At 43.5% G+C, this 17,798-nt stretch overlaps 1 protein-coding gene across 2 annotated transcripts; it reads left to right on the top strand.

Annotated features, from left to right (window-relative positions):
* The first annotated feature begins 235 nt into the window (after positions 1–235).
* edrf1 (erythroid differentiation regulatory factor 1) lies at positions 236–16,967 on the top strand. 2 transcript variants are annotated; one of them, XM_014154709.2, is made up of 25 exons: positions 236–1,585; positions 1,794–2,002; positions 2,117–2,183; positions 2,290–2,415; positions 2,582–2,706; positions 5,871–6,015; positions 6,129–6,224; positions 6,358–6,479; positions 6,625–6,736; positions 8,880–9,027; positions 9,163–9,274; positions 9,435–9,546; positions 9,757–10,038; positions 10,185–10,256; positions 10,662–10,797; positions 11,071–11,262; positions 11,444–11,644; positions 12,100–12,318; positions 12,524–12,750; positions 13,037–13,195; positions 14,026–14,175; positions 14,330–14,483; positions 14,594–14,709; positions 15,496–15,665; positions 16,346–16,967. In XM_014154709.2, the coding sequence occupies exons 1-25, from the start codon at positions 1,475–1,477 to the stop codon at positions 16,506–16,508; spliced, it is 3,726 nt and encodes a 1,241-aa protein (XP_014010184.1). In that variant the 5' UTR covers positions 236–1,474; the 3' UTR covers positions 16,509–16,967. The 2 variants fall into 2 exon arrangements, with proteins under 2 accessions (XP_014010184.1, XP_014010183.1); XM_014154708.2 differs by having other exon boundaries at positions 12,070–12,318.
* Positions 16,968–17,798: the final 831 nt, after the last annotated feature.

Here is a 17,798-nt window from a genome sequence, read left to right as displayed (position 1 = left end):
TGCATCACTTTTATAACACAACTTGGACATCTCGGCTTTTCCCTTCTACAAACACTTGATACATGACCAAAAGCTTTACAATGATCACACTGCATTGGTCTTGCAATAAATGCTCTGACTCTATAGTTAATATACCGTAACTGCACTTGAGTGGGGAGAGACTCCATATGATGACATGCCTGTTGTTCTCCTTTATCTTTTCTCCGAGACAGTGTACAACATCTACCGCGATGTTCAGGGTAGTAGGGGGATATGGAACAAACTTCCCAATAATGTCAATCACAATCTATTTGATATTCTCACCATCAGTTTCAAGTAGCCCGTTCAGTCTCAGCAGTCTGGTTCAGCACTGGCTGTGCGCAGCTCCTCGTTTTCTTTTGCCAGCATCAACTTTATTTTTCAACAGTTTCACATCATTAGTGATATCCTTAATGCCTGCTGCGTTAAACTCTATAGTTTTGGAAACGTTTGCAATCGAAAGGGTATTTTTAATAAATCCTCTCATCAAAGCCATTCAGCCGAATATCGTGTTCGTCAAATGTAACGTTATTGTTTAAACCTTGGATTTCCTTGAAGATGGCTTCATTTGCTGGGGTGGTTGAGTCTGCCCGGCGTCACTTTCTCGTAGTCTCTTCAGGTTGGGGGGTTCGAATTGGTTATTTGGACACCTGTACCGAAGAATTTCTGTAACCTCGGTACCGTTACTTCTGGGGGTGTCAAAATCGTCCATATAGTTGACAGTACTCACCTCGGTTACGACAGCTCCCCCTACACTGTTAGCTTCTATCTCAGCTAATGTTAACAACGTTAACTAGCTAACGCTGATTTATTGCTAGCTTCTATTGGCTGAATTTAAGTATAACAAAGTGTAAAACAGATGTTCGATGAACCACTAAACTAATTGAAAGAATAAAAAAATACAGTAAGAAACGCAACTTTAACTCTGTGTTCGTCGTCAAACTCAAATTAGGGCTTGAATTCAATTTAAAGTTTAGGAGCTCAGTTTAATGCAACCACTCACTCCGCCATCTTGTCCCACCCCTCACTTCATTTTATTGTTAGAGCGGCGGCTAGAATATCTGGTCAATATAATGGATAATGTGTGTCTTTACGCAAACGTGTGTTCTGTCAACAGCAGCGAACAGAATAACGCAGCAAGTGGTGTTGATACAGTCTGGATGACTGCAGAACGGAGATAGTGTTAGCCATCTTGCCAATTTTATCGTTTGGCTTAGATGAACCAATATGTCGCTTGGTGTGTAAAGCTATAACGTTAGGCAGCTAGCTAGGTAGCTAATCAGCTGGTGGTAGATTAGCAACTACAGTGGCTAGCTAGCCAGCACTTGCAATTCATTTAGGTTGTCACTGTGTTTTTGTTGTTGACATTTTCAGGAAGCTAGTTAGTTAAGGACGGCTACCCCTTAGGCAGCATTCGTTTTTGTGACAAGTAGCTAGCTTGAATTGCAGACAGAAAATGAGTTCAGCACCAGGGAACCGAGAGGATGGCGTCCCTCCAGACCGTGGAAGTGAAGACGTAACGTTAGATGACAGTGGGGGTGATATTGCCAGTACTACTGGCAGACAGGTAAACTGTACAGTAGCTAGCTAGCTTTGAACGGCAGTTATGTCTATGCATGTTATATCTGTAGCTAGCTAGCTGTACATACATGGGATATTTACATGTATTAAGTTAGTTGCATCTAACTTCACAATAATCTAGCTATCTACTCGTTATATTGAATCAAGTTGTTTGAGTTTACCATCAATGCTACCATTGTTTACGTGTATCAAAGGAGTTGGAGATGTGCCTTGGCAACAACGAAATAAAGAGCCGTGCGGTGGTGAAGTACTCTGCTGCCCCTCCACCCACCACCTATGCACTACTACAGGAGAAGACAGACCTGAAGCTGCCTCCTGCCAACTGGCTCCGGGAGAGTCCCCAGCTTGGGCCTGCAGGGTCCACTGTACTAGGGTCCAGCAGCAAGAGCAAGCCTTTCTCCAGGTGAAGTGCTGGTTGGTTATTCAGTCCTCAAAACAAGATGTGGTATCTGGTGGTATGCATCATCACTGAATTGTTGCAAGGTGCTCATGTACTTGTATGTTCTTCTATCTACAGTTTTGGGATGGCCTATGACTTCATTGATTCTATTGGGGATGATGTTGATGTGGTGTCAGACTCTGAGGTAGGTCTATCTAAGAATTTGTTTTGCTACTGTGTTATGTATTTGACATGTTTGGTAATCAAAATGGTTTGTTGACCCTAACAGTCTCATTCTCTTTTCTCCTCAGAACATCAAGAAGCTGTTGAAGATCCCCTACAGTAAGTCCCATGTCAGTATGGCCGTCCACCGCGTGGGAAGGACTCTCCTCCTTGATGAACTGGACATTCAGGAGCTCTTCATGAGGTCCTCTCAGGTACAATTAGACCGCCAGTGGAGAATAAGCCTGTTTTAATATCACTATGGAAGCAAGAAAGCCTGAAAATGTCTGATTGACAATGGTTGTAGAAATACATTTGATTGTGTTTTTCTTTGATTGTAGCCAGTATAGTAGTAAGATCTATATTTATGCTCTGTCACAGACAGGCGATTGGACATGGCTGAAGGAGTTTTACCAGAGACTAATAGATCAAAAGTGGCAGAGAAAAAAGAAGAGCAAGGAACACTGGTACCAAAAAGCAATCCTGTCCAAGTTCCTCTACTACAGGTGAGTTATTTGAGGTTGGACTTAGGGCCACAGTGACCGCATTACCACCACACTGGCAGTCATGAGTCATGACCGCAGTCAAATTCCCTCTGACCGTTGGTCATGGTAATCTCATCCAAAACTGCGCAAATTAATGGCGCTGATGGGTAGCCTACCCTGTTTGCTAACGGTCCTCAATAATGGCCTGGTACTCAGCACTCTATAGTCCTTCTCTAATCACTCTCTAAACACTTTATGATTGAATCTAAATAATCTATGTGATGAGGAATGGGTGATGGGAGTTAGAGCTCCCGTTCTGAAATGGACACGGGAAAGCCCTGCACCCAATATGGGTAAATACATTTTTAAAACCCATTACGAATGGACATAAGGACAACCAGACCCATCATCGTATGGAGCCGGTCAGGTCCACACTCGGTCCAATCCAAGTGAGGGAAGCAGCAGAAAAGCCAATTGTTTTGCTACTTTATTAACCAGAGCAATTAACTGGAGGGAGGGAGAGCGAAAGAGGCACAGAGTGAGCAGCTGTAGCTGGCATGGAGTGGTCGAGGGCTTGTGCGGTGTGTGTGTGAGTAAGACGCGGGAGGCTCGGAGCACCGGAGCAGGGGTAGAGAGAGAGACGGCAACCACTGTTAACTCATGCTAGTATAGTGCTAGTTATTTATCATCCCGTACCTGCTTTGACTGCATCAAACAGAGAAACTAGGTAACTAGGCTAATTGAGGCTAGCCATAACGCTACTGTGCTTCTCACCATCCTACAGTTAGCCTACAAATAACAACTCCATTCAGATTATAAATAGCAGCTTGCCTGTTGGCTTTTGGTCATTGTAGCCTTTCCTTCTGATTTCACTTTTAATTCTGTCATTTTAATTCCATCTTCCATTGACTAGATATCTCCTAACTTGCTTGCCACACAAATCAGCAATATAGTCGTATCATGCAACCCAAATGTTTTGATTTCTAAGACATTCTGAGGTTTGTAGGCCTATCACAACAAAAGTTAATAATTAACTTTAAATTAAGTGTAGCCTATTGGACCTGTCTCAAATGGTCACTTTTACGCTCAGCACAGTAGCCGCTCCATTCGACTTATTAAAATGTAGGCCTAGATGTTCCAAAGGCGCATATCAGCAGCTTTTATGTGTGGAAGCCCGGAGATGCTAAACGTGTTTATGTTAATTAAGTCAGTAAGTAAGTTCCGTATAATAGATGACCATATTATAAACATGATATTTTCCCCTGATATGTATAGTATTCAGTGACTGAGGATGGTGGTGACCGGTTGGTTATTTTTGCTGGAGAATGGTGTTGTACTTGAGTTATAGTTCACTCATAGTTATGCAGAGATTGATTTGTGTGTCCGCATGCACGCTTGCAGGCGTGTGTGTGTGCTGACAGGGGAACAGAAGGGTCACCCCCCCTGATGGTGTTATTATATGAGGATAAATATTTCACCCTGCAGAACACACACACTCCACACGCTGCGGCATCCAGTCCTGAATTATTTACACAAAACACACACTATTCCCTCCCACACACAGAGACTCACATAAAATACAGTTTGGCTTCATGCTTGCAGATACAAACCCACCCACAAACCTCCCCACACATACGTATCGACAATAATTTGCAGTTTCAAATAGTAACTGTAAAACATCCAGTTATCAATTTGTCCAGCCCAGCAGTTACAGAGAAATGTACATATCATATTGTTTATATTCTCTTACCCTCATTCACGCTCAGGCTCCCAGGATCCAGTTCTCCAAGTCCACCGTCTTGCTTATTTTCACCTGGCCTTTTAAATGGGGACGGATTTCTATCAGGGATACCACTCTGGCCAATCAATCACGTCAAGTACCCAAGAGAAACCAAAACCAGCAGGACTGTTGAACTAGGTACCCGGAGTAGGATAAGATCACTGGGACCAGCTCTGGCTCTCAGATTTGCAGCACTGCTAAAAATTTTGCTGAAAAGGGTTGTGGTTACGAACATGGATCTGTCTACTTGTTTAGTCACAAACAAACTCCAGGATTTTAGTAGATCTTAACGCTAGTGGCTTATTAACCATCACTTTGTCAGATGTACAGGTAACTGCCAAAAATAAAGGAAACACTTGAGTAAATGAGGAATACAAAGTATATTGAAAGTAGGTGCTTCCACACCGGTGTTGTTCCTAAGTTAAAGGCCCAGTGCAGTTGAAAATGTGATTTGCCTGTGTTTTATATAGATTTCCACAGTATGAGGTTGGAATAATACTATGAAATTGTGAAAAGGATGATAATTCTGTTTGAAAAGACTGCCTCAAATGTCAGCCTGTTTTGGTGGGATGGAGTTTTGGCCTTCCTGGTGACATCACCAGGCAGTAAATTAGTTACCGTAAATTCCGGACTATAAGCCGCAACTTTTTCCCACGCTTTGAACCCCGCGGCTTAAACAATGACGCGGCTAATATATGGATTTTTTTCCGCTTTCAATAGTTTTTTTCTCCAAAAAAACATTCTGTGACGTGCTCAGTTTTTTGGCGGCATGAAGCTTTCATTAGACCAATGAAATTGCTGAACGGGTTAAGGTCAAACAACTTTTTTGTTTACTGTTTAGATTGAATCGAGCTCTCTCAAACTTCCCATCATTCTGATTACGGTAATCATTTTGTCACCCTCATCATGGCAAAGACACGGAGAAATGCATATGATGCAGCTTTCAAGTTGAAGGAGATTGATCTGGCTGTTGGAAAAGGAAATAGAGCTGCTGCACGGGAGCTTGGTCTTAATGAGTCTGATAAGACGTTGGAAACAGCAGTGTGAGGAATTGACTCAGTGCAAAAAGACAACTAAAGCTTACTGCTAATTTTTTTTTTTTGTTACAAGTCGTGTTTCGTTAAAGCCTAAAAATGTATGAAATGTATGCATTCACTACTGTAAGTCGCTCTGGATAAGAGCGTCTGCTAAATGACTAAAATGTAAATGTAAATGTAAGTCAATTACCGTGAGACCAACAGTCCTTTGCATGACAGTTACCGGCTGACAACATTTCATGACCGCCACAGCCGTAGTTGGATTACTAGCCTACTTGTTAATGTGAACAAAAGACTTGCAATAGAAACAAGAACCTTATTTTAGCCAGAGTAAATCCTAATGGTTAACTCCTCCATGTATTCTCCAGTATTAATGGTGATGGAGCCGCAGAGCCTGTCCCTGACTCAGACAACCCTGATGAGGGGTGTGGGGCGGAGGAGTTTGGTCCCTCCTGGCCCGCTACCTTCACTAGCACCGCTTCAGACTCCGAGGAGTCTGCAGCACACAAAGAGGTAGGTCTCCCTTTATGGAAATGAGCAGGAATCGCAGTACCTTAAGTCTGTGTGTTGTTGTGCTCTTGTTGAGTTTGTGTCTTCCTTGGTGACTGTATGTCCATTCTTTACAGGAAGGGGTTCCCATGGATAGCAAGTATGCATTGGGACAAGTGGCTTCCAAAGAGCAGAACCTTACCACACTGTTCAACGAGGGGGAGAACAGTCAGGTAGGCTACTGCTAAGAAACTTAATCGACAGCATGATTAAAGATGTGCATTTTCTGTCTTATCTTTAGTTTGCATTAGTTTAATCTATTCAATTAAAGAATCCATTCAACTTTTCCCTCAACTTATTTTACAGGGTTTGAGGAATGACTTTGTGAGGAACATCTTGTGGACATTTGAGGACATCCACATGCTGGTGGGGTCCAACATGCCTATCTTTGGAGGAGGGCGCTACCCAGCTGTCAGCCTGCGGCTCAGGTCAGAATTACGTAAAGCAGGGAACATTACGTAAAGCCCCAGAAACATCATTCATGGCAGTCAATATAAAACATTTTAATTGGTTTACTACTGTTCCACAGCAATGTTCTCCTGCAAAATACCTAGAAGGTTCCTTCTTTTTCAGGGATAACAACAAGCCAATCAACATTCTCACAGGTATTGACTACTGGCTGGACAATCTGATGTGCAATGTTCCAGAGCTCGTGATGTGCTTTCATGTCAATGGCATCGTCCAGGTAAATAAGCCCTGTCTTTAATGCCCAAATGTGTCATTTTTAACCCTATATACAGTATCAGTCAAACATTTGGAGATACCTACTGATTCCAGGGTTTTTCTTTATTTTTACTTTTTAATACATTGTAGAATAAATCGAAGACATGAACACTATGAAATAACATACATGGAATCATGTAGTAACCAAAAAAGTGTTAAACAAATCCAAATGTATTTGAGATTCTTCAAAGTAGCCACCCTTTGCCTTGATGACACCTTTGCACATTCTTGGCATTCTCTCAACCAGCTTCACCTGAAATGCTTTTCCAACAGTCTTGAATGAGTTCCCACATATGCTGAGCACTTGTTGGCTGTTTTTCCTTCACTCTGCAGTCCAACTCATCCCAAACTATCTCATTTGGGTTGAGGTCAGGCTATTGTGGAAGCCAGGTCATCTGATGCAGCACTCTATCACTCTCCTTCTTGGTCAAATAGCCCTTACACAGCCTGGAGGTGTGTTTTGGGTCATTGTCCTGTGGAAAAATTGGTTGTCCTCTGGCACCCCAATGGTGGAACAAGCTCCCTCAGGACAGCGGAGTCAATCACCACCTTCCGGAGACACCTGAAACCCCACCTCTTTAAGGAATACCTAGGATAGGATAAAGTAATCCTTCTAACCCCCCCCCTTAAAAGATTTAGATGCACTATTGTAAAGTGGTTGTTCCACTGGATATCATAAGGTGAATGCACCATTTTGTAAGTCGCTCTGGATAAGAGCGTCTGCTAAATGACTTAAATGTAAATGTAAATGAAAAACAAACGATAGTCCCACTAAGTGCAAACCAGATGGGATGGCGTATCACTGCAGAATGCTGTGGTAGCCATGCTGGTTAAGTGTGCCTTGAATTCTAAATAAATCACAGACAGTGTCACCAGCAAAGCACCATCACACCTCCTCCTCCATACTTCATGGTGGGAACCACACATGCAGAGATCATCCATTCACCTACTCTGCGTCTCACAAAGACACGGCGGTTGGAAACAAAAATATCAAATTTGGACTCATCAGACCAAAGGACTGATTTCCACTGGTCTAATGTCCAATGCTTGTGTTTCTTGGCCCAAGCAAGTCTCTTATTAATATTATTATTGGTGTCGTTTAGTAGTGGTTTCTTTGCAGAAATTTGACCATGAAGGCCTGATTCACTCAGTCTCCTCTGAACAGTTGATGTTGAGATGCTTCAGAGTTCAAGTAACAGACACATTTATTTGGGCTGCTATCTGAGGTGCAGATAACTCTAATGAACTTATCCTCTGCAGAACAGGTAACTCAGGGTCTTCCTTTCCTGTGGCGGTCCACATGGGAGCCAGTTTCATCATAGAGTTTGATGGTTTTTGCAACTGCACTTGAAGAAACTTTCAAAGTTCTTGAAATGTTCCGGGTTGACTGACCTTCATGTCTTAAAGTAATGATGGACTGTCATTTCTCATTGCTTATTTGAGCTGTTCTTGACATAATATGGACTTGGTCATTTACCAAATAGGGCTATCTTCTGTGTACCACCCATACCTTGTCACAACACAACTGATTGGCTCAAACGCATTAAGGAGGAAAGAAATTCCACAAATTAACTTTTATCAAGGCACACTTGTTAATTGAAATGTGTCACAATTAGTTGAAGTGACTACCTCATGAAGCTGTTTGAGAGAATGCCAAGAGTGTGCAAAGCTGTCATCAAGGCAAAGGATTGCTACTTTGAAGAATCTCAAATTATTTTTTGATGTAAAACCTTTTTGGTTACTATATGATTCCATATGTGTTATTTCATAGTTTTGATGTGTTCACTATTATTCTACAATGTAGAAAATAGTAAAATTAAATAAAACCCCTGGAAATAGTAGGTGTGTCCTAACTTTTGACTGGTACTGTACATATTCACAATTTAACACTGGGCGGCAGGTAGCCTAGCGGTTAAGAGCGTTGAGCCAGTAAACGAAGGTCGCTGGTTTGAATCCGCGAGCCGACTTGGTGAAAAATCTGTCGGTGCCCTTGAGCAAGGAACTTAACCTGTATTGCTCCTGTTAGTCATTCTGGATAAGAGTCTGCTAAATGATTAAAATGTAAACACTGTTATAAAGTTAGCGCTGATTTGTTCTTTGGTCAGAAATATGAGATGATCAAAACGGAAGACATCCCTGATCTGGAGAACTCCACCTTCTCAACGAGGGTTGTGAAAGACATCGCTCAGAACATTCTGTCCTTCCTCAAGTCTAACTGCACCAAAGAGGGCCATACCTACTGGCTCTTCAAAGGTGGGAGATAACACATCACACTTGCTAACTCCTGTAGGACTTACAAAATAAACGTGATAATTACCTGGTAATTAAACAGTATTATGTGGCAGTAGCCCTACTTAATCTTACTCTCCTGTTTCTGTGCTTCCTCAGCTAGTGGAAGTGACATCGTAAAGCTGTATGACCTCACCACTCTCTGTGAGGAAGCAGCAGAGGAGAAATGCCAGAACCCATTCACTCTGCCAGTGGCTGTGCTCCTTTACAAGTAGGTACCTGCAACCTGGAACAGTATCTACACATTCCTGAAACCAGTACACAAAACATAGGGTTATCAGTCAGTGCAGTAATTGCAAATACACTAAGTCCAACAGGTGGCACCAGACTATACATTCTGTTTTGTAGAATGTGCGTTGTTGTTCTTGCAGAGTGGCTAGCAACATGATGCTGAAGAAGAGCCAGAACAGGAAGCACTATGGAACAATCAGAACGTTGCTCCTCAACTGTGTGAAGCTCCTGGACCAGGACAGGCACCCCCAGGTAATGGACTGGACTCGTACTCTTACTTACTCCACAAGACCAAAGGCCTTTGATTGTTTCTAAAATGTTTGTGCAAATCGTTGATATCGAAAGACGAGAAATTTGCAGAAAAATAAATTACACGTTTGTTGAACAACCCGTCTAGCCTGTTCCTTCTCTGTTGTTGGCCTGTTCCCTCTAACTGTCCTCTCCCTTTTCTGATTGGCTCAGATCATAGCATCGGCCCACTACATGCTGGCAGAGCTGTTCCAGTTGGACGAGTCTCCAGAGGAGGGAGCTGGGGGGGAGTCGCTGCGGGCCGGGGGCTCAGAGGACAGCTACAGTGACGAGGATGATGAAGAAGATCCAGAAGACCTACCAGAGGACAGTGATGAGAACGGCTCCTTTAGTACCACGTTGGACTCACAGGATGATAGCAAAGCTGTAGCTATTATCAAATCAGTGGGGGAGCTGTCTGTTCCAGAGAAGTACAAGTCCACTCACCAGATCAGGGTGAGTGTCACACGTTTATTGCTAGCTACGCTGTTTGTTGACATATCTTGACCTAACTAGAAACTAGCCACTACACAGAGTGAGTCTTAGAACATTTAAGAACATCTATCTAGACAATGAAGTAATATTCCCTCCCCCCGCTGCAGCCCATCTACGCATTTCCCGTCTCTCAAGACAAGGAGGAAAGATGTCGGCATGTCCTCAGCTATGTCTTAAAGGTGAGCCTCTACTGCAGTGTAGTGATAGTTATGTAAATGTACTTTTAATACGTCTATCTGCTTATTTCAAGACATGGCATATGAGGGTGCGGTGAGATAGCCAATGGGTTGGACCATAGTTTTCTCGTAAATCATCATCAACAAAAAAAAGACCCTTGAAATCAACTGATCCTCCATTGTTAAGACTGTGGAAGAATCAAAGGCATTATTAGTTAAATATTGAAAAGGTATGGGCGACGGAGAGAAACAGAATAGCGCAATTTGAAGCCATTTGGCATAGTCTTTCAAGCACTGGAGATGGATGCTGTGGGAACATGTGGGTCTGGGCAGGTGTGACGTCGTTGATGTTTGTGTGCGTCTGTATATGTTTTATATATTGTTTGAATGTTTGGATGTGATTGGCAGGGCCTAAAAGCAGTGGACGGCAGCATTAAGAAGGAGAGTGACCTCCCAGCTGCTGACCCAAACACCCCCATCCCCCTGAAGTACGAGGATGGGAGTAAGGCCGTGGAGAAAGGGATCGCACTCCTCCTGGACAGAGGTTGGCCATCACTGACCCCATCAAGAAGCATAGATATACTACAATATTGATAATGAAGGATGTTGTACCATAATTAGCAGGTTCCTCGTTATATGTGAAGAGCCCCTAATAAATACCTACATTTCTCTGTCCCTATATTGCTTTCCCCATCTCTCTCTCTCTGCCCTTATCTCTTTCCCTATCTATCTCTCTTATCCCCTCTCTCTGCCCTTATCTCTTTCCCTATCTATCTCTCTTATCCCCTCTCTCTGCCCCTATATCTCTTGGGTACAGCTGGTCCCTTCCAGGAGGACCGGAAGCATCCGACCCGGTCAGGGATGATCCCAGGGTCCTGGCAGCACCGTATGAAGCTGCAGCTCTTCTTCAAGGCGTCCAAGGCCTACTACGTACTGTCAGACGCTGCCACTAACCTGCTCAAGTACGGCCGGGCCCTGCGCTACATCAAACTGGCCCTGCAGTGCCACGGTCAGTGTCTCCTCTCTGGTTCAGTTAGGCATTCTGGGAAATGTAGTTAACTGTGATCGGATTGGCTGTCTGAGATTGAACTGATGGATAATGAGGGACCTGTTGAAATAGGGTTGAACCTTCCTTGCTAGCTCCCTTCCTTCATCCATCTCTTTCTCTCGCTCTCTCCCTTCCTCTGCAGATGCCTACTGTTCAGTGAGCAGTACCCTGCACTCGCGGGTGCTGCTGTTCCACAGCCAGTGTCTGTCTCTGTGTGGGGACATCCAGCTGATGCTTGCCCAGAATGCCAGTAACCGTGCTGCCTACCTGGAGGAGTACAGCTACCAGACCAAGGAAGACCAGGAGGTGCTGCACAGCCTGCACAGAGAGAGCAGCTGCCAGGGTGAGGAGACACTCACACCTTTCATCAATAAACACATAACACATTCCTTCACAATTGACACAAAAGGTTTCAGTATTCTGTAGATTTTCCATTTAATGTTGCAGGGTTCCCCAATTGGTGGCCCGCGGGTGGTTTTGAGTATTTTTCATTGTTGGACATAAGACTGGAAAATCACCAGGAAATCAGCTCCAAATGATTTTAATATAAGAAATGTGTTTCCAAGTATTCCCACGCACAATAGAGAGATGTGATTGTATACAAATGAAAGCAAGGTTTGAAGGCCCGCGGCTGAATCTAGTTGATAATCCCTGCTGTGGTGCTTTTCAGAAGCAAGAACCTGTAATAACAAATGCTAACATTACAATATTTAAAAGCTTGAACAATCCTATATATAAATGCAGTGCATCATTGTTGTTACAAATTAGATCAGTCTGGCCTGTGTGACTGTCCCCCAGCCTTTAACATGGCCAGTGACCTGGCCACGGACCCAGAGTACCAGCTGTTTGTGAGCAGTAAGTGTTACGAGGCGGCCTACGAGCTGCTGACCTCCGGGGTGGTGAAGGAACATGGCCCTGAACAGCTAGCCCAGGTACTGAAGAGACTGGGCAACATTCGCAACGAGATAGGAGTCTTCTACATGAACCAGGCTGCTGCCATGCAGACCGAGAAAGAAGGTAGGGAGTCTGGCCTATCAGTTATGGAGGATGATTTTGTGTAAATGGTTTATTTGTTGACTATTGATTTAATTTAGGAATGCTGTAAACAATATAAGAAATATTTCTGAAATACGATATCTTTCTTCAGGAAACAGACCTAAAATAAACAAATATGAACCTCTTCCTCACTCTAAACCCTTCGCCCCACCCCCTTCCTTTTCAGTGAAGACATCTGTATCTATAGCTGAACAGGAGATATGGAAGAAGAGTTTCTCGTGCTTTGAGAAGGGTATGAAGGACTTTGAGGCCATTGAGGACAGCACCAACACCTCCCTGCTGCTGTGCAACACAGGCAGGCTGATGAGGATCTGTGCCCAGGCCCACTGTGCTACATCTGCAGACCTGAGCAGAGGAGAGTTCTCCCCGGAGGAGTCTCTCTATTACAATAAGGTACCGCTACCACACTAATAGAAATATCATTATGTAACAGACATATCATGATTTCTGTGACTACACCAACCCCGTATTGCTTTCCACAATAAATAGAAAGGCATGAAGGCTAAACGATCTGCTTATCTTTGTGCCAGTCACTTTCCTGTCATATTGGCAACTCCTGCATAAATGCTCTGAGGTTTTTAAGTAGGGAAATTCAACTTAACATTACCACACTTTCAGTAAGAGTTGGTGCTAATGAAAATGGAGCAGGGACCTTTACACTCGCTCTCTCCCCCTCCAGGCTATAGACTACTACCTCAGGGCTATGCGTTCCCTGGCCACCAGAGGGAACCACCCTGCAGTGTGGGACTCAGTCAACTGGGAGCTGTCCACTACCTACTTCACACTGGCCACTCTGCTGCAGGACTACGCCCCTCTGTCCAGGAAGGCCCAGGAACAGGTAACACTTGGATAGATTCATAGTACTGTAAATTCCGGACTATAAGCCGCAACTTTTTTCCCAGGCTTTGAACCTCGCGGCTTAAACAATGACGCGGCTAATATGTATTTTTCCCGCTTTCCATTTTTTTTTCTCCAAAAAAACACATTCTGCGACGTGCTCAGTTTTTTGGCGGCATGAAGCTTTCATTAGACCAATGAAATTGCCGAACGGGTTAAGGTCAAACAACTTTTTTGTTTACTGTTTAGATTAAATCGAGCGCTCTCAAACTTCCCATCATTCTGATTACGGTAGTCATTTTGTCACCCTCATCATGGCAAAGAGACGGAGAAATGCATATGATGCAGCTTTCAAGTTGAAGGAGATTGATCTGGCTGTTGGAAAAGGAAATAGAGCTGCTGCACGGGAGCTTGGTCTTAATGAGTCTGATAAGACGTTGGAAACAGCAGCGTTAGGAATTGACTCAGTGCAAAAAGACAACTAAAGCTTACTGCTAATTTTTTTTTTTTTTACAAGCTGTGTTTCGTTAAAGCCTGTGTAAAGTTCATTTGTTTCAATGTACCGGTAGGCACCTGCGGCTTATAGACATGTGCGGCTTATTTATGTTCAAAATATTTTTTTATTTAAAATTCAGTGGGTGCGGCTTATATTCAGGTGCGCTTAATAGTCCGGAAATTACGGTAGGTGAATGAACAGAATGGGCAAAGTCTATCAAGTTAACTAACCATACGGACTCTACATTCTGCCTTAGGTGAAATGGTTAGCGCCGGTGTGAAAATTGTAGGAGCACAGTAATCCATAACTAAGTTTTCATTGCTGTGGGTTGCCAGATTGAGCGGGAGGTGACAGAGGCCATGCTGAAGTCTCTGAAGTACTGTGACCTGCAGACCGAGTCGGCCCGCCAGCCCCTCTACCAGTACAGAGCTGCCACCATCCACCACCGCCTGGCCTCCATGTACCACAGCTGCTTCCGCAACCAGGTAAGGACCTGACCTAGGACAAACAATCTATCTAGAGCAAGATATCTACCAGTCGTCCTGTTTTTAAACCATTTAAATGTGGTTGCATCTGTAGAAAAGCATTAAGGTGTTCAGTCTGTGTAGTACATTCTGGATGTTTCCTCCTCTGTGCCAGGTGGGGGATGAGCACCTGAGGAAGCAGCACAGGAGCCTGGCAGAGCTGCACTACAGCAAGGCTGTCCTCCTGTTCCTCAGCCTGAAGGATGCGCCCTGCGAGCTGCTCCGCACCCTTCTGGAGAGGGTGGCCTTCGCCGAGTTCACCATGGCAGGTCAGTCAGGCTCACTCACCCAGGCCAGGGCCAGGCACACTCCCAGCCTGGTCAGAACTGTCATAGTCTCCTAAAAGGTGGTGTCATTGAGTAACAATGTATGTTTACAGGTCAGAGCAGCAGTGGGGCCAAGCTGAAGACCCTGACAGGAGCCCTGGATATACTGACAGACACTCGCCATGCCTTCCTGCTTATCCACAAAGAGCTGCTAGAGGACCACACAGAGGTACAGACACAAACACAAATAGAACCTACTGCTTTTGCAAAGGAACTCCCCTTCTGTTTGACAGTCATCGGTTACATTTAACCACCAACTACTTCCACAACTCCTCCTACTTGTTGTACTATGCCGAAATCGCGCCGCCATTTCCTGGTTGCTAAACTAATAGTTTGCCTAATTTCAGTCTGTGACAAAATAAGCAAGTATAGTGTAGAGCAGGTATTCCCAACTGGGGTACGCACAATGCCGTCGGGGGTAGGCCAAATAAAAATGGGATTTAAAAAAAAAAAATGTAAGAAGGGAAAAAAAATGTATTTCGTACATTGAAAATGTGGAAAAAAAGAAAACAAACAGTCCAACGGGGCTATACATTTGCGTGAGTTTTTTTTTCTCGCCTGAGTAGCCTCGTTTCACTGCCAAAAATAAAATGAAACAATCTAGAGTTCAGCGAAATAACAACACAATGTCAAATACAGGTATCCTAGTCAAATAATTAACATGTTTGAAGGGGTACAGGACTATTAAAAAGTTTGGGAACCACCGGTGTAGAGAGTCATTGTACCATGTAAACCGCTCCATAACCAAAAATATTGTTGTTTCTGCTTTGAAGTCGTTTTTACGAAACTGAAAGTAAAATACGCAAAAACACAACTTAAGAACGGGAAACATAGAAATAGTGCACATAGAATATATCGGTCGCTTCTTAGACTTGCATTCAAGTAGAATAATAGATCTATAACTCACATTTCTATGTGTACATTTCCACATGAATGTAATTTTTTTATTTTGTAGACAGACTGCCCAGAGTTGACAAGACCCCTTGACAGTGGTGCAGATGGCACCACCTCCTCAGGGCTGAACACCATAGAAGTGATGAAATTGATTGGCGTATTTGAGCCCAGTTTCTCCTTCCTGCTGCTGCAGCTGGTCAAGCTGATGACGGCCATGAAGCGCAAACCAAGGTGAGGAAAGGACTGGTTGTACCGAGCCTGGTTAACCTTGTCCTGCAGGGGGCTAAACCAGGACTAAACATGAGATCCAGTAGAAGCATAATACTGAAACTTCCCGAAATCTTTTCATCTTAAGACTAGTCAGTCAGTAAGTAGTAGCTTGGTCTTTGTAGGACAGCTCAGAGCATCTGCTATTTTCTATCCATTTCTTCTTGGATGGATTGGTCACTGTTTTGGAGGAGGAGTAAAATGGGCAGGGGAACTCAGTGGGAAGATAAGAGATGCATAAAAGGTCATTGTGTAAGACTGGTCGTTAGGTAGACTTTCTAATAGCACTACTGGTTCACTGAATGCCCTCAATACACTGTACTACGACCAGCAGATAACTTGAGTATCTAAAGAACCCGTAGCATTTTAACCCCAGTGTGTTTGTCCTGCCCTGCCACAGCTCTCCCAGTGACAGATGTCCCTCCACACAGAGCTGTTCCTCTAGCCCTCTCTTTAACAAGTGTCAATCATTGTTATGCTTCTTTAGCAGAAAGCTTTGTCTCTGTAAGACAGTGCACAGTGGCAGTAGGGGTCAGGGTATCAATCTCAGTACCCCTACACCATTAATAAGGAATGTTAATACATGTAAGCATAGCTTTGATTCAAATCAAGATCTCTTCAGAATGTTTCTTTTTTTACAATAGCAATAAGGACGAGGAGCTCCTGAAGACCTATAAGAATGTTTACTCCAAGATACTGCGTGCTGAAAAGACTGCTCCACTCCTCAGCCGCATTGAGCTCTTCCTGGACCTCCTGCAACAGCTGATCCCAAAGACAGGAAGTGGTGACCTTGGGGCATCGTCATGACGACAACCAAAATAACACCCTTACCAAGGTGTTCACTGCTCTACACACCTACAATGTGAAAGCATCACCAGCTGTGCCTTACTTCCAGACTGCGCAATCCACAGTTTAGTCTCTGGTAGATCGTTTATTTTACAATTGCAGCGTTTCAACATTTCAATTGGCCTAGTTTTGTAAAGAGGATTGGAAAATTACCTTTTAAAATGTATATTTTCTTTGTTCTCTCTAAATGCGAGATGCATGCGCATGACTCAAACTTTGGAGTACCGGTACCGGATTTGGTCTTATAAACCTGGATAAAATGTAAGAACGTTTCAAACTGATAATGTGCAATAGCCTGCAGGCAATGTTGACTGCGAACTATCCATTCAAAGGATGATTTGTACTCATTGCTATATGTTTGAATGTGTGTGCCTGCATGTTTGCCCTGACTTGAAATAAAGGTTTGAATGATATTTCTTATCACCTTGTCTTGATGCATGTTGGTCTTGACAGTGTATGAACACAACTACACAACACCAACCTTGGTGCCAAGCAGTTCAACCTATTTCTGTCTGTGGATCTTGGCTTGAGTCTGTAAGTGTGTCTGCAGGACTAAAGAGGTCACATGGTGGTGTAATGCCTCGTGTACCTACAATAATGTAATGCCCTGTCACTGAATTGGGTCAACCACACCCATTCTTTCTACAGCAAATGGCTCAACAAACTCAAATTGTGTCCCTGTGATGCTCTGTACCTCTAATCTGTCTGGGACTGTGACTGACTCGAGGAATTTAACAAAAAGGGACAGATGGTTAAAAAGCAGTGGCGAGTAAGGGAAAAGTACAGAGAATGCACCCTTATTTAAGCAATAAGGCCAGAGGGGGTGTGGTGTATATGGCCAATATACCATGGCTAAGGGCTGTTCTTAAGCACGACAACGCGGAGTGCCTGGACACAGCCCTTAGCCGAGGTATATTGGTCATATCAAACCCCTGAGGTGCCTTGTTGCTATTATAAATTGTTTACCAACGTAATTAGAGCAGTAAAAATAACTTGTCATACCTGTGGTACGGTTGTCAGCCAATCAGCATTCATGGCTCCAACCACCCAGCTTTTGGACTGCACAAAATAGGCTTTTTTTTTACTAGTTCTGCATTTAGGTTGAGCACTCCCCAAACATGAATTTATCATTAAAGTGCAAGTTCCAAAAAATAACACATACAGGTACATGGACTGCCTATATAAATATCACTAAAACAAACATTGGAAATCTGGACAGTCACTTTTTTCCTATATATAAATGCAAGTGAT

The sequence above is a fragment of the Salmo salar genome, chromosome ssa18 (assembly GCF_905237065.1).
Source record: "Salmo salar chromosome ssa18, Ssal_v3.1, whole genome shotgun sequence".
NCBI classification, from domain to species: Eukaryota; Metazoa; Chordata; class Actinopteri; order Salmoniformes; family Salmonidae; genus Salmo; species Salmo salar.
This window is presented reverse-complemented; position numbering and strand designations above follow the sequence as displayed.

Excerpts from the sequence above, each read along its gene's own strand:
- edrf1 (XM_014154708.2), top strand. The coding sequence starts at position 1,475 with ATGAGTTCAGCACCAGGGAACCGAGAGGATGGCGTCCCTCCAGACCGT. Across the intron at positions 6,225-6,357 it reads ACGAGGGGGAGAACAGTCAG|GGTTTGAGGAATGACTTTGT; the intron begins GTAGGCTACTGC and ends CTTATTTTACAG. Across the intron at positions 11,645-12,069 it reads CAGAGAGAGCAGCTGCCAGG|ATCAGTCTGGCCTGTGTGAC; the intron begins GTGAGGAGACAC and ends GTTACAAATTAG.